Below are 23,372 nucleotides of genomic sequence, written 5' to 3'. Positions count from 1 at the left end.
CCCCATAAACTTGTGCTCCCAGACCCTTCACCAGCTTCATTGCCCTTTCTGCACAACAAAAAAGCCACCCAAACCAAGGTAATGATTTCTATTTCATCAAAGACCCAGTCTGAATGTAAGTCATTTTTTTCTATAGCCATTGTGGGTAATTGTACATAACTCCAAAAAAAGAATTCACAGTTAGCCTCTGCAGCAAGACCTCAGGTGGAGATTCCTGTAACACGGGAATAAAATCATGCAGCACCTCCCACCACTGCCTTCTGGCAGAAGCCAAATGCCTCAGAGCAAACAACAAGAAGGACAACAGCTGTATTAGCAAACAAAATTTATTATACTTGCACATATAAAAACCACTCTCATATATATCTATCTTCATTACACTACTTAGCATTTTTACTGGCTTGATTTTTACCAAAGGACTGTTTGTTTTTTCCAGCTTTACTCCTAGGAGTAGTTTTTAGTCTTTTTGGTTTAATGTTCTTCTTTAATGGGTTTGCTTTTTCACCAATAAAAGAGTCATTTGAGCAGCTCTTTTCTTTTTTCTTCTTCTTATCATCTCTGTCCTCGGGAGCACGAGACTGGTCTGGACTTTTCTGTGCTTTCTTCTGGTCCACTACACGCTGCACTCGTATCTTTCTTCCCATCAGAACAGAGTTGTTGAGTTTCAGAGCAAGATGTACAGCATCTGTGTTCTACAAAAGCAGACATTTTAAACTTCCATTTTAGACTTTAAAAGCAGCATTACCTCCAGCTGAGTGCTTTCAAACAAAATGTTATCTGTCTTTAAAATCGGTGAGCAGGATTTTACAATGCTGAGCACTCAAGCCGCTCAATTTAGGGAATGACACATCTCTGCTCAGGAACACCAGCACCCCCACACAGCCCACACACTGAGACACAGACACTTGAAAACAGGCTATGAAACAGCTTACAATGAAACACCAAAGTCTGAGGCAGAGAGACAAGGAAAAATTGGGAAAAAAGGCATTGGGCTGCAGGAAATGAACTAAGGAAAATGAGGCTGGGAGACTGCCATGAGAAAGAAAGTTGTACTGAATCAGAAGTGAAGAACCAGTATGCAGGAAAGAATTCCACTCACATTTTGACACATGTGTGTACAAAACCTAAAATGTTTTGTATCTCCTTCCACAGAACCGGTTTTCCAAGCTGCCTTCACCATACACAACAACGCTACCATTTAACTTCATACACACACACAAACCTCAAAAAATTACTAAAAAGAAAATAAAAATGCCCTGAAGGCAGACCCCAACTTGGGTTTTGAAGAACTCCTGTGCACAGGAGTGTGTACCTCAGAGGTTCACACGCACCTCAAAGAGGACGTATCCGAAGCCTTTCCCCAAGCCTGTCCTCCTGTCTCTCACCACTCGCACGCCCACGACGTCCCCGCAGACATGGAAGTGCTCCCGCACGGCATCATCACGGATGTCTGCAGGCAACACAAGGAACAGAAGCCTCTTCAGGGAGACACACGGCTTTGAAAGCCTGGCCCACATCCAGTTATTTCACATTTACCCATTCAGGGACGAAAACAGGATAGAATACGGATAGGTAGAAAAATATCGGTTCAGAAAATTATCGTTCCAGAAAAATCCCAGCAAGCTGACAATGCAGACTGTATAAAGGGCTATTTGCTCTGACACTGCTTCTCCAGCTCTTAAGAGTATGACATAGATCACAAAGAACTAAGGCAAAGACTGAAACAAATTTTTCAAATTATTTCATTTATGCTTGGAACACAGTAGAAATTAAGAATCCTGTTATGCATTTTTGTAGCTCTTCCTTATGCCAGAATTTCTTTCTAAGAATTTAATACTGATGATAATGAGCTTGAGCTGGCAGTTCTTCAACTGCTCATTGACTGAGCCATGAATTTTAGCTGAATGGGATTTACAGTTTCTAACCACAGCTGTTATGCAATTATTCTGATAATGGCTGGGTGTATGAGCCTTTCTCCATCTCATGCCTTGGCAAACAAATGTGACATGCCATTGCAAAAATACAGGGTTGTCTGGGGTTTTTTTAATAGGTACACTTCCTGGAATCCCCTGACGTAAATATAAACATGTCTCTGCTGAGGCGAGGGGCTGAACTCAATCGTATGGGTTTAACTACAGCAATGGGACCTAGACATGCTGAGAAAGGTCCAAGCTGCTGAAGTAATTTCAGAGCACAGCAAATCACAGAATCACAGAATAGTCTGAGTTGAAACTGGCCCATAAGGATCATCAAATCCCACTTTTTGCCCTGCCTTGACAAACAGCCTGTGCTTCACAGAAAGCACCAAAAGGAGAAGCCATCACTGTTTCTCACTTGGAATTGGTTCACAAGCAGGTATTGGTAACCCTTAAGCAGTTTAGAAAGCCATGGCCTATGCAACTTAGTCATCTTCATTTAAAAAACATGAAGTAACAAAAAGAACTAAAAGCACTTGCAGTGCCACCTACAATAAAAGAAACAATCAAGGTGCAGAACTGGACAGAAACTTATACCCTCTTTAGGTGTCTCAATTAAAACAAATAAAAATTACCTCCAGCGAAAGCTGTTTATCCACTCAATACCATGGAATAAAAAGCCTAATATCAGCCACTCCATAAATCAAATTAATGATGCATAACAATCAGACTTACCATATGAAAGATTTCCCAAGAATATAGATCGTTTATTATCATGCTAAAGGAAACAAGAGACAGAACAGTAAGCTGTTACAGAAAAAAACCAAACCAACTAAACAAAAACAATAAAAACCCACAACCAAACAGAAAAGGGGATTTCTAGCCACACATCTTACTTACCGAACTGGTTTTAGATGCAGTGTCGACTCTGATGTGAAATCCACTAGCAATTTCTGTTCCATTCCTTTTGTGATCAAAACCAAAAGGTTTTAGAAGTGAAATAAGCATTACTTAATTGACAGTATCACTACATAGCAGTATTCCAAAAGCAAAGTTACTTTTAAGTTTGAACATTTTATTCTGACTCAAGCAAAAGAGGGGAGGTTGTTTAAATTTTTCTACCCAAACTACCTCTTCAACAGGGAATGAGGGACAAAACTGAGACTTACTCCTCCAGAGCCTTCTGGGCATCACTTTCTTCCTTAAAGACCACATAAGCATTGATGAACTTTGCATTTGGGTGCATCTTATGCCTGGAATGGGAAAAGGACACATTACTGCTTAAATCCTGCTGATGCTGTGCAGGTACCAAATTACAAGTATACATGGCACATAATTCTTTATGACTTATTGAGAAAACTTAAAACACACAAAGGGAATGACAAATGACAATAAACCACAAAATACATATGAAAGACCTAACACAGACAAACTTTTAATGGCCATTGTTTAGCCCTTGAAAAATACACAAAATTCAGAAGGGGAACCTACTTGATTGCTGCTACCTTTTTGGATACAGTATCATCCGCTGGAATCTTAAAGATAAAAAGAGCTTGAGTTAGGTGGGTCTCGTGTAAACTTATCACAAAGAGTTTTTCTGTAAGACAAAGACAGATTCAAGCAGGGGCCACCCAAAGCAACATAGCCTGTACAGTGAGCAAATGACAGAAATGGCTGGACCTAGAGATGGTCTAAAAATCCCTCAGAGTTAAAGACCTTGCCTTGACTTTTTCAGACATGTTTCTTGAGTTCCAAGAGGAACTACTTCAGTGAGTACCTTGATTTACAATAATGTGTCTTAGCTTACTATGATTTAAGAATAGGTGAGCAATGTCTCAGCCAAACTAGCACAATAAAGGCATTCCTCTTTCAGAGAACATAAAGCTCTGATTCTGGATCGTCTGCTGCTACAGGAAAAATGCATCTGTGGTGCTCCTGGGGTAACATCTCCAAGGCTCCTTCTAATAGCAAAACCCACATACCCCAAACTACTTCTGAACTAAAGAAGGTACAAGCCTTACAAATACAACTGCCCTTTAGCATTAACAAATAATTTTGCTATATAACATTAAAGGAAATAACATACCAGGGACCGGAAGCGAACGGATTGGATTTGTCCATACTTCATAAAAAGAGATTTCAGTACCTAAACAGGTGATATTACAAATACTCAGTACACTATTCAACCTGCTAATGAGAATTATTTTTTAGTATTTATAAGTAATACTGTTCTTACATTGGTTTCCTTTCACTTATAGGAGGTCCCTTAAGGGCTATTAAAACAATGCAAGTAATTTGTAACAACTTCTGTGTTTTTTGTGGCAGCTTCTTCTACAGATTGCCAAAACTGAAGTAATGCTTCCTACTATGGACGAAAGTATTAATTAAAAATGTTTTATGTAACAATATGAAGCACTGCTTCATACAAAATTAGAAACAGAGTAACTTTGTAAATGCAGGTCTCATTTATTCAGCCATTTTTTTCATTGACAAGAAACTGACCAATTCTACTCAAGCAAGAATCACTGCACCCACTGCTGCAGGCAGCCCAACTCCAGGAAACCAGAGATTGTCTCTTGACAGTTTCTGAGAACAAGCACCATTTCCTACTTTCCCAGAAGCAGCTCCAATCACAAGTGTGTGTGACTTCCCAGCTGCAAACATCCCCTCAAACTGAAGACTGCAGCAACTCCTTTCATTCCTTTAGCAGACAGAACCCACCCACGTACCTTAGCAGTACAGCTGACAGGCAAGTTTCCAACAAACACCGTTCTTCTGTCTGCTCCTTCATCAGCCACCCATTTTCTCTTTTGCTGTTTTGCAGTGGTACTCTTAGCTGAATTAACAACACTTTTGGTGGTGGCTTGAGAAGCCTTTTTCTTTTGCTTTGCTTTGTTTTGAAACAATTTCTGGCCCTCCTCTTCATCCGCCTGCTCCAAAGCATTCTCTCTGATCAGAAATGACCAGGCAGGTTATAAATATGGGAAAAAAACCAGAGGATTTGGGGTCAAAAAACTGAAGCCTCCAAGATATTTTAACTTACATTTGAAATTATTATGTTCAACTCTAAAATTTCAAGCATTATTTTGTTAATTCTGCATTAAACAAATGTATCTGACCATTCAGTAATATGAAAAACTATTTGCTGTCCCCAGGACACTGCATTCACTATTTACCAGGAGTAACAGAGAAATACTTCAGAATTAAATAATTTGATAGCCTCTAAAATTGAAGGGGAAAATATCATCTTTACGTTATGTTTGGTACTCAGAACAGATTTAATCCTTCTCAGTATGCAGGAGACTGGGACCAAACCTCTGGAATACTGCTGTGCACTAACAAGTCTCCCTCTATCCAAACATACTGTAGGACCATGAACAACAAGCAGATCTGAAGGAGTCTCTGGAAGGCTACAGACACAAACACCAAGCAAACAGACTCCATGCACCCAGTGCCAGGGACAGGATGAGGGGTTAGCCTTGTGCTACAATCAAGTTTGCTGTGTTATCCAAACTGCATTGTAGAGTGAGCAGCTTCCAGCCTGCTCTGATGCACCTTGCTCCAAGTATTTAAGAGAACACAGAGAGTCAGAAAGGTTTTGTGTCACTGCAGAGGCCCAGCAGGGCATAGACAGCTCACTGTGTCTGGCACCTTGCTCCTACTGAAACCACTTCTGCTGGATAAAGCCAAGGACAGATAGCATCTCCCAAGCCAGAGAGAACCAGATCCATGTGTCTTCAACTGCTGGACCTAATGGCTCTCTAGCAAGGCATTTGCACTTCACAGACCTAGTGTCTCAACAAGCAGTACTTCCTTCTTCAGAGAAAAACTACAGAAAATTTGCACAATCTTAGAAATAATCTTAAACACTAAGCTGAAGATGATTAGTAGACGAGAACTTCGTTTTTTCATTGAACTCGTATTACGATTAATGCAGATGCTGAGGGATTTAATTTTACTATAAAATGGTAGCACTCACCTCTCTGACAGTTTTTCCTCTGCTTCTGAGCGTTCCTTTTTTCTGGCCTTCTTCGCTTTTACCGGAGGTTCTTGTACGACGGATAAGCTCTTGTCTTCTGACACTTTCTCCCCTTCTTCTGTACGCTTCCTTTTCTTATTTCCCTTTAAAAAAACGGTAAGAGAAACAGACTTGAAAGATGAAATTCCAGAATTTAGCTCACATACTGCAACATATTTAGAGCGCCATAGTCCGAAGCCCACCGCCACCCAGGAGCGCTGCCCCGGCACTCGCTCACTCACCCCCGGCGCAGCCACCAGCACCGGCGGGGCGGCGGCGCGGAAGAGGCGGGCGAGCGGCGCGGCGGGCGCGGCGGCTGCCCCGAGGCTGCCGGACACCTGTCCCAGCACGTACTGCTCCTCCCGCCCCGGCACGGACTGCTCCTCCCGGCCCCGGGCCGCCGGCTGCCGCGGCCCCGCGCCGCCCCGGCGGGCCCGCATGGCGGCAGCGAGCGAGGGGACGCGCTCAGCGCGTCACTTCCGACGGGCGGGGCCGGAGCGCTCGGGGACCGCCCCGGCATGGGAGCTGCTTCGGGACCGGGACCCGGACAGGGACCGCCCCGCTCCCGCCTCCACCGCCCCGGGATGGGAGCTGCTTCGGGACCGCCGCGCTCCCTGCTATCCGCCTCGGGATGGGAGCTGCTCCCGGCCACGTAGGTGTAGCGGCACTCCGGAGACATTCAACAGTCTGAAGCTGTGCCAGGGGACGCTGAGGTTGAGCATGAGGAGTAATTGCTTCACAAGGAATGGTATTGGAACGGGAGGTGGTGGAGTTACCACGCCTGGGTTTAAGGAAAGACTGGACGTGGTCCTTGGCACCATGGGCTAGTTGACATGGTGGTGTTTGATCATAGATTGGACTTGATGATCTCAGAGGTATTTTCTAACTCAGCTGATTCTGTGATGAGAGGCTGTCTCACTGATTTCCCACGACCCTCAGATCCAACGGGAGCTGAAGCAAAACTGACAGTGCTTTGGCTGTCTCGTCACACGTTTGATGCATTTTTGAGCTGACACTGTAAGCAGCTCTGTTGGCACCAGCATCCAATCGAAGGCTTAACAAGCAACTCAGGTGCTGAATAGAAGAAAAGTGTTGGTCTTGACACCTGCACCAGATATCGCCCTTGCCTTGCCTGTTCGATGCCAGGAAAGGTAGTGATCCTCATGGATGGGGTCAGCCCAAGAGAATACACAAATCCTTGAAAAGGGGCTACATGACTTGCAGTGGCTTTTCCAATTGCCTTCACACATCACCCAGCCCATTGCAGAGATCTGTGGCCACAAACTCAGTAAGAGGCACACGGCCTCTAGGAACTCTGCCTTGAGAGCAAGTTCAATCCCTATGCCAACAGGAATATTCCACAGTGTGGTGGGAACTACCCGGTCATAAGTATGGACAGGTATCAGTGAGCCTGCACCTAAGGGGAGGTGGGAGCACTGCAGAGCCTTCAAATAAAGTATGTTTTCCCTCAGCATATGCCAATCTCAGCTATTCCCAACATGATCAGTTGTGGGACACACAAACCTGAGGGTGTCCCTCAGCCAAAGTGTAGAGAACACAGCAGGGGGTTTGCCTTTGGGATCATGGTCCAAGCTGGCCCTCAGGAGTACAGGCACAGCCCAGCAGGCACTGCTAGTGGCAAACTGCCTCAGCTGCAAGCAGAGCGCACGTGCCAGGCAGAGAACTCACCCACATGTAAAGCTGTGTACAGTATGTACCCTGAAAAGCAGCTCAGATTTGAACCACTGGAACATGGGATAAAACAATTTGCCAAAGGTATCTTCCTTTGTTACTAACTGGAAGACAGTGGCTCCATGAGTCTGGAGAGCACCATTTACAGACATACTTCATAGAAGAGGTGCAATCTAACACATTCAGACAAATGTTTGAGTAGCCACTAAAGTGCACCAGAAATATGATGAAAATTAAATAATCTCTGTATTAATGAAAATTAAAAATCCTGTTTATGCAAAATCTTGACTTGGGAGTAGGGAGCTGACTAATGATCCCTGTTTTAAAAAAGTAAACAAATCCACCCCAGATCACAGAGTCAGTAATTGTGCAAACACACTGGCACTAAAACTGGGAGCTGATCAAGCAGTGAGTGAAACGCTGAATTTGAATCTTGCTTGCCCAGTGTAGATCCCAGTCACATCCATACCCCTTATGCCTACTGCAACTGAAAAGCAGAACTTAACTACCATGACTCTGATTCCACTAAACTTAAACAGATGAAAATACCCTCTTAGTAGCTTCACTGAAAATAAAAAAATTACCCCTGTCAGTCTTGACTTTTAACACAGTCGATGTTTCCAAAGCTTGTTTATCAGGGGTTGTCACTGTCAGTCTCATCAGTATTCTGTCACCTCGCAGGTGTAACACTATTTTGGTTACCTGAACTACAGCCAGCTGTTTGTTTCAACTGGCTCTGCCTTAATGATGGCCACGGTTTCACCTTCTGCTGAAAAAGAGGATGGATTTGAATTGATCACTAAGAGGAAAGTTAGGCAAATGCACATGCTCTGTCTTACCTTCATACGTCCATTACAGCACACCAAGATCATTTGCTAAACTGATTCTGCAGCTTGATGTAATTTTCATGAACACACTACATGCTTAATTAAACTGTTAGAAACAAAATCAGAGATTCACAAACTATGGCATTTTATTTCAGAGGCCTTTGCTTACATTTGTACAATATATTACATAACTCTCCATTTTCTGCAGAACCTAATATATATTTTATAGCTTTTTTCTATAAGCTTTTCCTTCAATGTCTGTCAACAAATTTTTACAGTCCTGTACAATTCTGAATACTTTGAAACCATTTTCAATAAAATCAGTTATAACCTTAAGCGCACACTACGAAGACTGAAAATGCTTTTCTTAGAAAAGTCAAATGAAAAGGATTCTGACACTCTAGCATCTACAAACAAAATGCTTCAAATTCTTACATGTTGTATTGCCAGAAAACAAAGAAAAACATGCCAGCCCCTATTTCCCCAGGCAAAAGAAGTACACAGAACTACAATTAAAACAGTAAAACAATCTGTACAATAAAGTACTGTGTATTAACAGTGCCAGGTATTAAATAGCTTGAATGAACACTTCCGCAATATACAAATGTCTTACAAAGGTATAGAATTAACAGGAGAGAGCTTGGGATCCATTCAACATAAAATCAATACAAGTGAAAACATTTTGAAGTTGGTTTTGGAATTTGTACAAGGCATTTAAAAAATTAAACATCTACCACTTGGCTAGCTAGTTATTTTAAAAACAACTACCCTTTTGTGGCAGTGTTGGTATCAGCAACCACAAATTATAACCTCACACCTTTCTCCCTCTTGAAGTCCTCTCCTTGAAGCTCGTAATAAAATAAGCATTACAAATGAAATATTTGTTGCTTTAAGGGGAAAAGAAACATTTACAAGAAAACACAAAAATATACCTGTTATAATCCATTATGAATAAATATACACTTTAAACTGGCTGAATACAATCTTTATACATTAAGATTTAATACAGTTTGTTAGCCATTTTCTTTCTTTTTCATAATGTATTTTATCAAAATTAAAAAAAAATACTGTTTTATAGAAAAATGGCAAAGTACAGTAGTTTCATTCCAATTAACGGGTTCTTAAAACCCAGAGTAACCTATTTAAGCCTAATTCAAACCTGTAAACATTAGTCAGTCTCTCTTTTTTTTTTTTAAAGGAATCCTCATATTTGGTTATCAGGACTGATGTCAGACATCCTACTAACTGCAGGTTTTGAATAGATGTGCTTGACGTATACAATTAAAGCCACTATAAGGTGACTTAGCAGTTAAAAAACAATTAGCTTGTACAAATGAAAATATTTTCAATATTTGTCATAAATAAATGGAAAAATATCAAATGTTCCAGCTTTAACAAAATACCAGGGAATACAGTAAGCCTTACCACATTGATTTAGATCACCCCAACAACTATATACTTATTGTCCTGTCTCTACAGGCAGTGAACAGCCTCCATTTGCCACAGTGGAAGGCCTTCGAGTCACTAGACTTACAATTCCCAGACAAGTTGGAAACAATTATTGCTTGAGGAAAAGCAGTTTGTTGTACTTTTTCTTCATAAAAGTGCACTTAAGTGCAAAGTTAGCTTGTCAAGAAACAACTTTAAATACAAAATAGTGCTTGTCTGAATTTTGTGCCACTGTGCAGTATAAAAAAAAAAAAAAAAAAAAAGGAAAAAAAAAAGAGTGGCCCTCAGCAGCCATTAAGTGCAAAGTGCTTTGGCAAGTCCTGCTGTCACCTGCACTCAACTGACATTCCATTCTGTGATGAACTTGACATAGATGGTTCTGCTAACGTTAACATAACTGCAGCCGTAATGGAACTAGAGGAAGGTGATGAGGAGGAAGATGATGTAGTAGCAGCACCTGCACAGGAAAAGGAAAACACAGGTTATAGAGATTAATAAATCAAGCAATAAACATGTCTGCTTGTTCAACAGCAAGCACTGGTACATACTGACTCCAGCAACCAATGCCTTGCAATGGAAAAGAAACCAGCCTCCTGGTTTGTGTAGGAAACACTCAATTTCACTGGTCTCCCTTATAGTCGTGAAATAAACCCCTTTTCCTAAGGGGAAAGCACTAACTAGGCCCACAAGCAGTAATACAGTAAATTAATCTGTAATTTGAAGAAAAATTATTAATATTAATAATATTAAAACAAAAGTTATTAATACCCTTTGCTTACTGCTTAGAAAAGTTTATTTTCTGTATATTTTTTCCTGTAGTTTCCTGCAGTTATGCCCCAAGAGCATTAAATGGATTGCACACATTGGTAATGCTCTTCCCCTTCCACAGTCACTGGATATCTGATCCTTCTAATGGTCATAAAATAGCTGCACACAGCATTTCCCAAAACCCAAACAAAACCACTCCTAATGACACACATCTCCCTTCAAATTATCCAGTACCTTAACATAACATGCAATTAAGCCCTTTACAAGCAGAATTTAGTTTCTAGCACTTACTTTCCCGCTCTTTTTTCTTTAAGCGCTTTCTTCTTCGGTCAATGGAAGCCACCTCAGATTTCAAGGACAGGTAATGTTTCCTGATTTCTTGCAATTTCTCTTGGAGAACTGTTATGCGCTCGGCACTAGTCAGATTTTCCAAGTCAGCTGCAAGGAAAACCATTTCTGTTAATTCTGGATTAAATTAACATTAATGGATTAAAAAGAAGAACATTTCTGGATGTCAGTGAAGTGGAAGATACTCAAATCTGAGTAATGTCATTTGAGGTAGCACACAGCAAAGCGAAGAAACAAGGGCAGCAGCAGCTGCTCTTTATCACCCCAAATTTGTTAATTTTTTATTATTCTTTACAAGATACCGCCATATGCTTTTTGGGGACTTTTAAAGGAACTGGACAGGAAAAAAAAATGCATTCTCTTCCCCATAAGGAGGAAAAGGCTAAAAAAATTAGGACAACAAATGAAAACAGCAGGGCCAAAACTAGCTTTGAGCCTGTTGCTGTTCAGTCCTGGAGCTCAGTTTGGCTCCAGACACCAGGAAGGTCAGCCTTGCCTGACTTGTCTTGGTACAAAAAAGCGAATTACAACAGGAATGTGCCCAGCTGTGGGGTGGTTCTCATGGAGTCCTGGCATATCTGCCATCAGGAAAAACCACACAGGATGACCCTGCTGGATATGGCCAGCACAGGAGCTGCCCCTCTGACTGTTCTGGGAGCTCTCCACAGCAAGGCACACAGCAGTGGGTGGCACAGGCAGGAGAAACTCTTGGTTCAGTTCAGGGAAGCCACACTGGAGACACTCCATTCAGAAGCATTTAAGAATCAGCTTAACTACTGTGGTGTGCAAAATGCACTACATCAACCTGTAATGAGGGCAGCACCAAAGGATCAAAATTCACAACTATATCAGGCTGTTGGAAAATGAGGAAAGCTCAAATGTCTGACTTGGCTACGGCAGAAAATGTGTCAAACAATACTCCAAAGGCCAACTTCTGCCAAGCAACTTTAGCACGTGGAGTGTAGCCAAGGTAAAAAGAAAGAAGGAGCAAAAGCCCTTCAAATGTGTTGCACCAGGAAAGTGTTCAATGAATCTCAACAGGGCAGTAAGTGACAATAAAGACCTTTTACATTACATACTCCTGAAGAGCACCAGAATGTAACTTGATTGTGAAGAACTACTGGGAAAAATACTTTAAAAAGTAAAAAAAAAAAAAAAAAAAGAACTCCAGCAAAGTCAGATTTGACTGTAAATTGCACTAATATGAGGGACTTAATAAGACACTGATCTGTTTTTCAGATAGGCAAATGCAGGATCCTTCCCACACTGCTCACCCCTAGCTGGACCTAGAGTAGCTTGACTGAAACAAACAAAGTGGAAGTTCTCAATACTAGAAATAGCAAATGTGCTGGTTCACTAATGCAAAATGTATAGGAAAAAAAATTACAAATCAATCACCTAACTGTCTGAACAAGAACTAGAGAATGAGGAATAAAACAGCAAGGAAATATCAACAGAAGAAGCACAAAGAGCAGATAATGTTAATGCCAGAATGACAGGTATGCATGACACAACAAGAACAGCAAGGCAGCTCAGGAGCCAGATCTAAAAACAGCCCTGGAAGAGTGTGAATAGGCAGTTCCCTGAGCTGCAATTGCAAAAATAAAAAGAGAAAAAACAAAAACAACCACCTTTTTCTTTTAAATGAGGATTTATCACAAGCTTAAGCAAAATAAGGAAATACAAAACACCTTTTTGCACTATGCCACAAGATGACTTTAGGTGTGTTTTCAAGAAAATACTTACACATTTGAAAACTCCACTTGTAAACTTTGGGCAAACGATTATTCTGTTCTTTGAGATCAGACTCCTTCTCTCCATTTTTACCACATTTTGCTGGAGACTGTGTTCTTGTGAGTGATTTGGTTTGGTGAGATTTCATGCCAGTAGAAACTGATTTTGCTGACTGAGACTTGGGCACGCTTTCACCAGCAGACAGTTCATCACTGTCGCTGCTGTTTGCTGAAGAAACAGGAAGACATTGTTACAAAACAAAGCCCAAACTAAAGAATAAGCAACTTCTGTGCTGATTTTCATACAATAGGAATTTATTTGACCCAAATCCTTTACTTTACAACAACAGAATCCATCCTGGTGCAGCAGCTTGGCTTGATGCTCTCTGCCTGTCTATAATGGGGCCAAAATGAACCACATCTGCCTGTTCACGGGGCTGTACTTTTTTTAAGAGTTCACAAGACTGACTGTTATGGACCATCTCTTGTTTACCTCTTTCCAACATTGATTTCTAATGCAGTAAATATATATATATATATATATATATATATATATATGTATACCTCTATCCCAATTTAGAGCTAACAGTTTACAGACAGACCTTTGACTGTATTTTTAGGACATGTATAGCAGATAATGTCATGCCAGAGCAAACACAGCCTTTTATTAGCCTTATGTCACCTTTATTTTAATTATCCTCAACTAAAATCACTATCAATAATCTGAAGATGTGTGACATACTCTATGAATTCCTCAGACATGATGATAAAATTTTTTGATTTTGGAAAAAGATCTTTCGCTGACCCAAAACAGAAGAACTTAACCTCAAGCTGAAAAAACTTTAAAGCAACAGACTGAACTGAACACAGACTTTTAAAAAAACCATTCAAAGGAGAGTAACAAAATAATCTATCTAGAAGATTTATGAGTAATGATTGAAAGGATGAAGTTTTTAGCATTACTAAAATAAAACTGAGGTGAAAGCAGGCACAAGAGAATGTAATTCAACACAAGTCTAGCAAAGCAGTGGAATAAAATGCCTAGGAAATCTGTAGAACCTCAATTGTTAGAAATATTTTTTAAAATACACTGAATTTTTATTTATTAATTAAAATGGATGCCTCAATTGTACCTGCCACAGGTGTTGACAAAATGAGCCCTGAACCGTTTGGCCTTTATGATCTGGTGATCTACACAGGAGAAACTGAATACCCAACACATGTAGGTGTTGGTTTAATTGGCCAGATGCTTGTTGGTGTTGGTTTAATGCAAAGGCAAGAGCTGAAGCTGCCACAAAAGCAGTAAGAGCCTTTTTTTTGTGCTTACAGCTGAATCACATTTTATCTATTTATTTTCCTTATTACATCCAGTAATGCCTGAAGTCTAACAAAAAAAATCACACACCAAGGACTACATGGTAGTAGCTTTGAAGTTTCACATCCTGATGATGTGAAAAGACACAGGTTGAGAAAAAGGGGTAAATTCACCAAATCCAAGGGAATAAAAGCTTAAAAAGTTGTATTTGTTCTGCAAATGCAGTTTGTTTTGTTACTTTAATTTCTGGGGTGAGGGTAGAAATAATGATTATGAAAGGAGACCAGTGAAATGGAATTAAAAAGGATAAGAAAATATCAAGAGGAGAAAAATTAACATGAAGGACAGGTGAGGTGAAAGCAGGCTTTTAGTAAAAGCTGTTAATAGAAAGAAGAGAGGGAGAAGCTGGGGAAAAAAGAGGGAAAAAAGGAATGTTATATGCTTTTTATCCTTGCTTTAATTCCAGTTTTTACAGTTATTCTCCAGGCTTCAGTCTCTAGCTGTTTCCTGGTATTTTTTTATTAATAGTGAAATGAAGCAGTAATTCATCTTGTCTCCCAAACACCTGTGCATATGACCCCTAACACCCCTCTGCTTTTATTAAGATTCCCTTACCCAGTACTGTGGTTTCTATTACAATTAGCTTCTACAACTACAAAAACCTGCAAAAGCTGCATTATTTACAGTAGATGTAACAGCATAGGAAGAAAACAAGAATCTATATTCTTCTGGAATTATTCTCATATTTGTTACAGGGTAGAGATATTAACACTCATCTTGCAGAAAATATAATTTCCTTCAGGTCCCAGTCACCCCTCTAAAACAGGCAGTTATCATGACACAGAGATACCTGTCCCAATTCTGCCATGTGTGAAATACACTTCTTGGCTTTCCTGAATTACATTAAAGAGCTCTTAGAAATAGGCCCAGAAATAATATAAGACATTTGAAAACACCTTGGCATTTAGGTAGAGCAGTTTCTTCATTTAAACAGTATTAAGAATTCTCTGATGAGAACATTTTGTCCTAATACATTTTTATTAACAGATTTCATCTCCTACAATCAGTTGAACAAATGGCATGCTACTTTCACACCTTTTATTTCACACCAAGCTGCTGTACTTACTAGTTTTACTCTTCTTTTTGCTGCTCACAGATGTTTTGTGGCTTCTTTTCTGCTTTTTTGAGGAGCTGCCTCCTCCCTGAGCATCTTTAAGTCTTTTTTGGCCTGTACAGGCTATAATTGGGAAAAGAAAAAAACAAAAACAAAAAAATGAGATTAAATAAATGCTTGCACTCCTCCCACAAAACACTTCAAAGCTTTGTAGACAACAATGCAACTGTTCCTGCCCATCCTTAATGCAGCTCAGTTTTCTACTTATATTGACAAGAGGAGGTGAAAGAGTGGAAGGCAGACGAAGCTTCTTTGCAGAGTGCAAATGTATTACAAATTACTTTCCCATATGCATCACCAGAATTTCTCTTGAACCACATGAATTTACTGGTTTTTAATACTGTAAATTAAATAAGAATACATTTATTCAAAAAGTTATCAAGACCTACTGGGACTAAAAAATGTTCTTAAAATTTTGCTGTACTTGGAAGCTGTGAGAAAAAAAACAAAGCCATAATCTGTGATCAGTAATTACACTGACTGAAGGTGTTAAAAAAAATCTTAGATAATGTAAAAAAAAAAAAAAAAAACAAAAAAAAATAAAGAAAGGCAAACAAAAAACAAGGGAAAAATTCTATTGGTATTTGTGACTTCAATGGGAAAAAGTAGAAAAGGAACATGGAAGCATTCCAGTACACCTGCTAAAAGAGAGTGTTTTAGGACTTCTCCAAACGTTGTTTCACAACCATCTGACTTAGAGATTAAAAATGACCCCTGGAATAAAACAACTTAAATTAAGGAACCCAATTTTCTGAAACAGGTAACATGCTGATAAAATCAGAGAGGAAGTTGAAGTCTAATGCATGTAAAAAATACTCTTTTATAATCGTGTGAAACTTCTTTCAGGTGGTAATAAATTACTTTCATATAAAAAACCCAAAGCAACCTGAGTTGTAAACCTACACAGCTCTAACTAGCAAAGCAACATAGGTGTATTTATCAAGGGGTACACATTCACCTCTTCCAAACTCTCTCCTTTAAGGAAACACATTTTGCTGCATACTTTCTGAAGAATATTTCCAACAGAACACTCAAGGTAACACACCTTTAAGGACATTTTGAAAAAAAAAAAAAAAGCTAATTGTTAGCCAAAATTTACTGAGATTTAAAAACCCACTTCTGTCTCAGAATTGTAGACAAAATGTATTTTCTTCCTTTGTGTTCATAGTTTTTAGCCACTACAGCACAGTGAAAGTAGCTGTACTCTTGATGAACTGCAAAACAGCCAGTCACTTTCAGAAAAAAGCTTCTGGATCTTGCCTTGCCAGCAGTTAAAAATCAGGCAGCAGTACAGCGACATCATGTGCACAAGTGTTTATAATCCCCCATTCTCTAGTGGTTTCAGAAAAGAAACTTCAATCTGAAAAATCAGATATGAAAGTGAAACACAGCTGAAAAGGTCAATGCTTTTATCAGCTTGACTTGAATCTTATGAAGTTAATGTTCTAGAAAAATACAAATTAGAAATGACTGCCTAAGCACCCTAGCAGCAAGAGGGCTTTCTCCCCCAAAACGAACAACTTACAGAGAATCAAATTTTATTCACGAAATGCATCTCCTGCTTCTAAGGCGGGTGCTGAAAATGCTTCCATCTTGCTACAATAAATGCTCCTTACACAAGCTATTACAGTTTGCTTTGGGCTTTTTTGCCATATCCAGTATAAACTTCATTCTTTTACCCTTTGTCCCTCAGTGAATCACCAAAATTTCTAACAAAAGCCCAATAAACTTGCTGGCAGATTACATTTTATTCATCAGATGATTATGCCATTTCCACACATCTGAAATGGGCAGCAGGCTACTACTTTCCCGCACCAACTAACTTCCCTGCACCATAACCAAAACAGGATGAAAACACATCAGCAATGTTAGAAATAAGAGCTAGTTAGGTTGGAGACAGCTCTGTTTACCCTTTCCTTTACCTTTTTCAGCATGCTCTGGCTCTGGTTGATTACTACTACTGGAGCTGACGCTGGCATCAAAGCCTGTTGGAGAAATATTTCCCTCAGACTGGAGGTCTTGCAGCTCCCCTGCTACACTGTCCACCTCTATTGTGCTATCTGTTTCACTTTTGATGCTTCGTATCTCTTCTTGATTTGGTGGCAGTGTCTCAGAGACAGTGACACTGGACTGATGTCTACTGGACTCTGTCACAGTTACAGAGGAAGGTGACTCAGGAGTTGTAGGAGGCGTATTTAGCACTGAATTGCTGCCGCTGCTTGGAAATTCAACTTTCTTCTCACCCACTTCAGTCGGCTTCTCCTCAACAGGTTTAACATCCACACTTGCTGGCAAGGATTTTTCAAGTTCACAGTTAGGCAAAGAAATACCTTCTTCTGCAAGAGTCTGAAGCTGCTCCTCTGCTGCAGCATCCTCAGGAGCAGCGTGTGGAGGAGAGGCAGCAGCCTCAGTATCAGAGTCTGAGAACAGCTCCTTCAGCGTTTTCTTCGGCCACTGGCCTTGGATACTTGACCACACGTCCTTCCGATCCTTCGCTCTGGTGTTCTGGAGTCTTTCATCAGAGTTATTGAGAAGCTTTATTCTTTTCTCTCCCACTTCAGAAAATCCAGAGTAGAAAGTACTTGTCCGCAAAGATTTCCTTTTCTCCTCTAATCCATTGTACTTTTTCGTTGGGGTGATTTTCAGTTTGGATTTGTCTTCCTCATCTTCATCCGAGGAGCTGTTACTGCTATTTTCTAAACTGAGGGAGTCTTTGTTTCTGGACTTCTCATCCTTTCTGTTAGGTGACACAGTCTTTAAGGACTCCTCTGTAACACAGTGTCTTCGTTTACCACGCTTCACTTGTGGTTTTGCTGTTTTATCCACAACCTCCTTCTTTCCATCCTTTCTCTTCTTCGTGGCTTCGTCTTCTCCATCAGACTCACTATCTTCAGATAATTCCTCCATCTCTTTCCGCAATCTTTCAGGAGACTTGGATACAGACTTGGGCACTACTGCATCTGTAAGAGCTTTAGTTTCTTCTGGGAGGGATGAACCGCTCTGCTCTTTTAGACGGACTTCATTTTTATCTTGGCTTACGGCTTCGGGCTGAGATTCCTCTTTGCCATCAGCATGAACATTTGGGGCACTTTGGTCATCTTCTTGCTCACTATCATCAGAACTTTCAGAAGCTAATTAAAAATAAATCCAAACAAAACAAAAACAAAACAAGGAAAGTTTGTATTGATTATTTATGGTTACAAAGAATTATTAAAAAAAAAAAAAACCAAAAAAAACAACTAAAGAAAACTGTACAGATATGAAGACATGCTACAGGATCTCTAGCAGTCTCTCTCTTAAATGGTACCTCCTGAAGAGTTCAAAAACTCATGGTATAATGGCTAGATTAGAAACTAGGAAGATTCTCTGTTATACAGTACATCTCCAGGAATTTCTGAAGAGAAAGCATAGAGTGCATTAATCCATAAAATACAAACTTCTGCACAATTACCCAAACCAGAAGCTGGAAGATGCCCTTACATACTTCTTGTGGGTTACAAATACTACCATTATCTGCCTTTTATCCAAAGCCCGTAATAACACAGACATTATTTTGCCTGGAAAATCCAGAGTCTAAAGGATAGAACAACACCACACACATTGGATACTCTGTGACAAACCAACCTGATGATCAACCTGGAAAAAGAAAGTGAAAGCAATAAAGAAAGGCACTTAGGGAAACAAATGGACAAGAAGAATGTAGGACAACTGCAAGAAAATTCAGGGTCAGCAATAAAGAAACAGAGAAGAAAGGATCAACAGAAATCTCAGTGTGAAAAGATACAGATTCAAGGAGAAGCACAGAACTGGCTCAAATACACACACACACACACATACATATATACACACATATATGTAACTCTTTGATTTATAAAGTTAATTACAGATTAATTACCACACTAATAATAGTGTCATTGCTATTTGGTTTTTTTTTGTTTCTCATTTCCTAAGGAAATTAAGCACTATAGGTTATGTTGACTGTTACTCTACCTACAGTTTTGGAACCCAGGGCCAGTGTCATCCAAGTTCAAATAAGTTGGAATTATTATTAAAGTCACAAAGCTTCCACAAAAGTTTGTGCTTACCCAAACTACCTATACCACACATGATTTCCTTCTCTGGAAGCATGCCCTAAACTAAGAATGAAGAGAAGCAAGTAGGTATTAAAATGTTGCTGTAAATGTGTGGGCAGGGGAACACAGTGCTAGCAACAACAGACATGCAAATATGAATAATGGGCCCTATAGCTTAGGTAAATCAAAAACGGAAAATTTAGATATTAGATAGGAAGCAAAAATCCTTTGCTCTATATCAAACAAAAAAAAGGATGGCAACACAAAATGTAATTGACTGTTAACACACTGAATTCACAGAAACTGCCAACCCTGCTTTTGTCCAAGGGTTATTTCTGAAGATGCTGTTATTATTAGCCAGACAGACTCAAGCATTTAGTTGCATCAGTTATTCAAAATTGTCATTAAGTCCTGTTTAAAAGCCATTTACAGAATTAGAAAAAGCTTTTAAGTACAATACCTTGTAGCCCATTAATGATAGAAATTTCTATTGATTTAACTGGAGCTTGTTCACTATTTTTGGTTTCAGTGCTGTCAAGTTTGGACCCAGTCTCTGGTGATGTGCTGGTGTGAAAGGGGGGTTTTGACAAACGTCGCAATTTACACGGTTTAGGAGAATACTTCTCTTCCTTCTCTCTGTCAGTTTTATTCTAGGTGAAAAAAAAGACACAAGAACTTTTCTTATTGGAGCACACATCTTATCATGGATTACAAATACACAATGCTTACAGTTATCTTTAACATTCAGTCTGTAGAGAAAAGCTCTCCTCTTTGTTTAAAGGACTACAAACACCTTTCTACACTCCATGCCAAGACCTTTCTACTGAAGACAGGGACTTTGTCAACACTAAAACAAATGGGAAAGCAAACACAACCAGTGCTTGAGGAGTAGTGGCACTGCAGGATGCCAGGCTCAGCAGTGGCAGAAGGAAAAGCTTCCCTGCAGTTCACTGTCCAAGAAATATGTCACCATCTAAGCCTAAATATCAGCCGTGGAAGAATCAATTTTGAAAGAAATCTTGGCAATAAAATTATAGAGTCACATGCACATGGCCCGGTCCATAGGTTTGCTCTGCAGAGTCAGAGAGCTCTCAAATTTAACCCCCCCAAACCAGCTCCCAACACTGAAAATAAGCTGTATCCTTCTCATTTGCATACATTTAATTAAAAATTCAGGAAAGAAAAGAAGCTTCCCCTCCTCACTTCAAGGAGAAAAGCCAAAACCGTGATGAAAAGAGTATCCATGTTTAATAGGCTATGAAGTTGCTTTGCCTGATAAGCATTTGTAGGCCAACAAAAGGCAGGCAGAAAGGCAGGGATTACTTATATATATCAAACCAAAGCTGGGAGCAACAAGAGAGAAAAACTACCTTTATTTTCTTTCGATGCTTAATTTTTGGTACATTTTTATCAGCTGGTCTCACTATCTTGTCTGCCTTTATCCATTCATCGTACCTAAACAGAAAAAGAAATCGGACGCATTTATTGTTTTAAGCAGATAATTACATCACAATAGAAATTAAGCTGAGGAAAAAGACAGTTAGTAGCCATATGAAAACAGAATTGGAATTTGAATCAAGTAATCTATGGGATTCTCAAGTCTGTGAAATTTCAGCTAAGGTTCAGAGGATTAATATCTTTTTATACTGAATGGTAAATGCCAAACCTATTTTCCAGTCTGCACAGAACAGCAGAAATCCATGTATGCAGGTAAAACAAACTACTTAATGAGAAATCTGTACAAACCTCTAAAAGGTATACTTCCTATTTATATACTGTAAAACCTTAACAATAAAAAAAATCCTTTCAACTACATAAAATGGGACCAGTTAATAAAAATAAACTCTCTTGATTCCAAGTGACTGCAAAGAGTTACTTGGAGTGAGTAACCCTTTGGAGTCACCAACTGAATCACTGACTTCACAGTGACATTTTTCAGTTCCTTTTCTGTTAAAAGTTTCCATTTTGTATCAGAGTGATTCAAGACAAAAACATACTAAATAGCACCATGTTATTAACAACAGGCATCTTGTTATTCAAGACTAGACCTGTTAAATACAAATCCAAGACCAAAGAAGTACATTCTTAGTAAGAATATAATGTTACTATGGTACTGTACTTGCCAGACTGTGCATTTCTGAAAAACTCAAGAACCATTAAAATAATTTTTTTTTTCCTCCCAATAAGAGTAAGCTGCTTTGCTACTTAAACTGTAAATTCAAGAACCATCTCTACAGGAAACAGTTCAGGTAAAAATTAGGTGGTATTAACTTTGACCTGAATGTACATACAAACTAATTCTGATCCTCCTAGGTAAACATAGAGGGGAAAAAATCAACTTTAAAAAAACCCAAAAACCCAAACTACACTCTCCAAAAAAACTTGTACAGGATGGATTTGAGCACGATCACCATGCTGGCTTTTCAGCTGGGCTTACTTGATCTTATCTTGATATATGCAATGACTACTGAGACAGTCCTAATTCAGTTTCTTTGCAACCACTGTCAATTATATTCACAATACTGGCATAAATTAGAAATATTTAGGGAAAAACATACAAGTTTGCAACCTGCTTTCCTACATATTTTAAGTTATGCTCTACGAAGGGATTTCAGAAGCTAAATACTGTATTCTACTATCTTAAATTTCACATAATAATACAGTGAGAAAAAGAAATAGCAGCAGTCTGAAAAATAGCTTTCCAAAACAATTCGTTCTGTTTTTTCACTTCCCTGTGACAATAAAAACCACAAAACCTCACAGAAGACCATACAGAATATGATACACTGCCTCAGATACCGCTGTCATTGTACCATTACACTGTCATTATCAGCTGAAATGTCACTAAACAGGTTCAAAACTGAAATACAATTCTGCAGACTACTTGCTCATATGGAAAATCCCATTTCTGTGGGAAAGTATTTGAAGCAATCTTTCTTCAAGACAAAGATATGTTTTGCACAAGGAATACCCTGAAGTGCCTGCCAAATGGATTTTGTGACCCAGAGAAAAGCAGGAGTATTTTATTAGATCTAAATATATGCATGAAAACAGCACTAGGACCTGATAAACACATGATGAAAAGTAAGGATTCTGACAGTGTCCTTTCTGCCTCAACCACACTGCTAGAATACCAAATTTGTATTCACTCATTCTTATGCATCTCCAATAAGAAATTAATCTTCCTCCTATGCAAAGTCTGCGCACAGCCCACACTGTCTGAGATTCACAGCAACTGCAGTGCCTGCTGGGGCAAGAGCTGGTAGACATGGGGGCACACTGAACCAAAGGAGAGAAGCGCAGAATCTGAAGAGAATATGTGTCCATACCACAGGGTCCTAAAAACCATGTGTTAGAAAGGGTGGTTGCACAAGCCATCATCTCATATTGGACCCTAATGTGTGACAGTCACAGCTGCTGGCCAAGCATATCCTGCTTTACTTCTGACTGCACCCCAAATAACAGACAACCCTGTGAGGAGGCCACAAAAATCTCACAACTTCTCCAGGGAATCAGCTGCCCCCACTTCACACCTTTGCATCACACAGCTCTTTTCACTACTCACACATCCAATGCATTTGGTTAACCTAAACCTGGGACAACTGGACCCCAGGCTGAAACAGATCCTGCAAAAAAGATACATTCCAAGCCACAGCTGACAACCTGACCCTAAATTAAATTCTTCCTCCACTGCAAGACAGAGAAGCACCCTGAAAGCTGTTATCTAAAATGGGGTGTGTGACTCAGACTAGAGCCTCTTTCTAGAACTGCACCTGCTAACATATAAACACTTACTTCATCACTAATCTTTGGACAGTCTGTTCACAAAACAAAATTAACCCAAAAATATTATCAAAATAGTTCTTCAGCTCTGCTCACAAGAAGCATGTACTTTCAGAGGACCTGGGTTGTTTTACTGCAGTGCTGTCTTTCACATGTACTAACTTCACCACTCTAAAAGTGAGCAGATGAGAGTGGAGAGGAAGGAAATAATATGGGGAGCTGATCCAAAAAGAGGTTACAAGATTTCTTAGAAAATCAAGATGGGGGATTCAATAA

The 23,372-nt window shown here is 39.6% G+C and overlaps 2 protein-coding genes across 4 annotated transcripts in view; both read right to left on the bottom strand.

The window, feature by feature from the left end:
- Window positions 1-310: 310 nt before the first annotated feature.
- RBM34 (RNA binding motif protein 34) lies at window positions 311-6,409 on the bottom strand. Its single transcript, XM_056488293.1, has 10 exons — window positions 6,177-6,409; window positions 5,896-6,038; window positions 4,646-4,865; window positions 4,003-4,062; window positions 3,408-3,451; window positions 3,086-3,169; window positions 2,817-2,880; window positions 2,652-2,694; window positions 1,332-1,450; window positions 311-692 (listed from the first exon to the last, which is right to left on the bottom strand). Exons 1-10 carry the CDS (start codon window positions 6,372-6,374, stop codon window positions 381-383), a joined length of 1,287 nt encoding a protein of 428 aa, XP_056344268.1. The 5' UTR covers window positions 6,375-6,409; the 3' UTR covers window positions 311-380.
- Window positions 6,410-8,581: 2,172 nt separating this feature from the next.
- Window positions 8,582-23,372, bottom strand: part of ARID4B (AT-rich interaction domain 4B) — an 86,438-nt gene continuing 71,647 nt past the window's right edge. For all 3 annotated transcript variants that reach the window (XM_056486899.1, XM_056486897.1, XM_056486898.1), the window contains 7 exons: window positions 20,684-20,768; window positions 19,774-19,963; window positions 17,163-18,371; window positions 15,193-15,303; window positions 12,765-12,980; window positions 10,962-11,108; window positions 8,582-10,359 (listed from right to left, as the gene is read on the bottom strand). In XM_056486899.1, coding sequence (XP_056342874.1) covers window positions 10,229-10,359; window positions 10,962-11,108; window positions 12,765-12,980; window positions 15,193-15,303; window positions 17,163-18,371; window positions 19,774-19,963; window positions 20,684-20,768 — 2,089 coding nt within the window. In that variant the 3' untranslated portion in view covers window positions 8,582-10,228. The remainder of the gene's footprint in view (window positions 10,360-10,961; window positions 11,109-12,764; window positions 12,981-15,192; window positions 15,304-17,162; window positions 18,372-19,773; window positions 19,964-20,683; window positions 20,769-23,372) is intronic.

Source organism: Oenanthe melanoleuca, chromosome 3, assembly GCF_029582105.1.
Source record: "Oenanthe melanoleuca isolate GR-GAL-2019-014 chromosome 3, OMel1.0, whole genome shotgun sequence".
In the NCBI taxonomy this organism is placed as follows: Eukaryota; Metazoa; Chordata; class Aves; order Passeriformes; family Muscicapidae; genus Oenanthe; species Oenanthe melanoleuca.
This window is presented reverse-complemented; position numbering and strand designations above follow the sequence as displayed.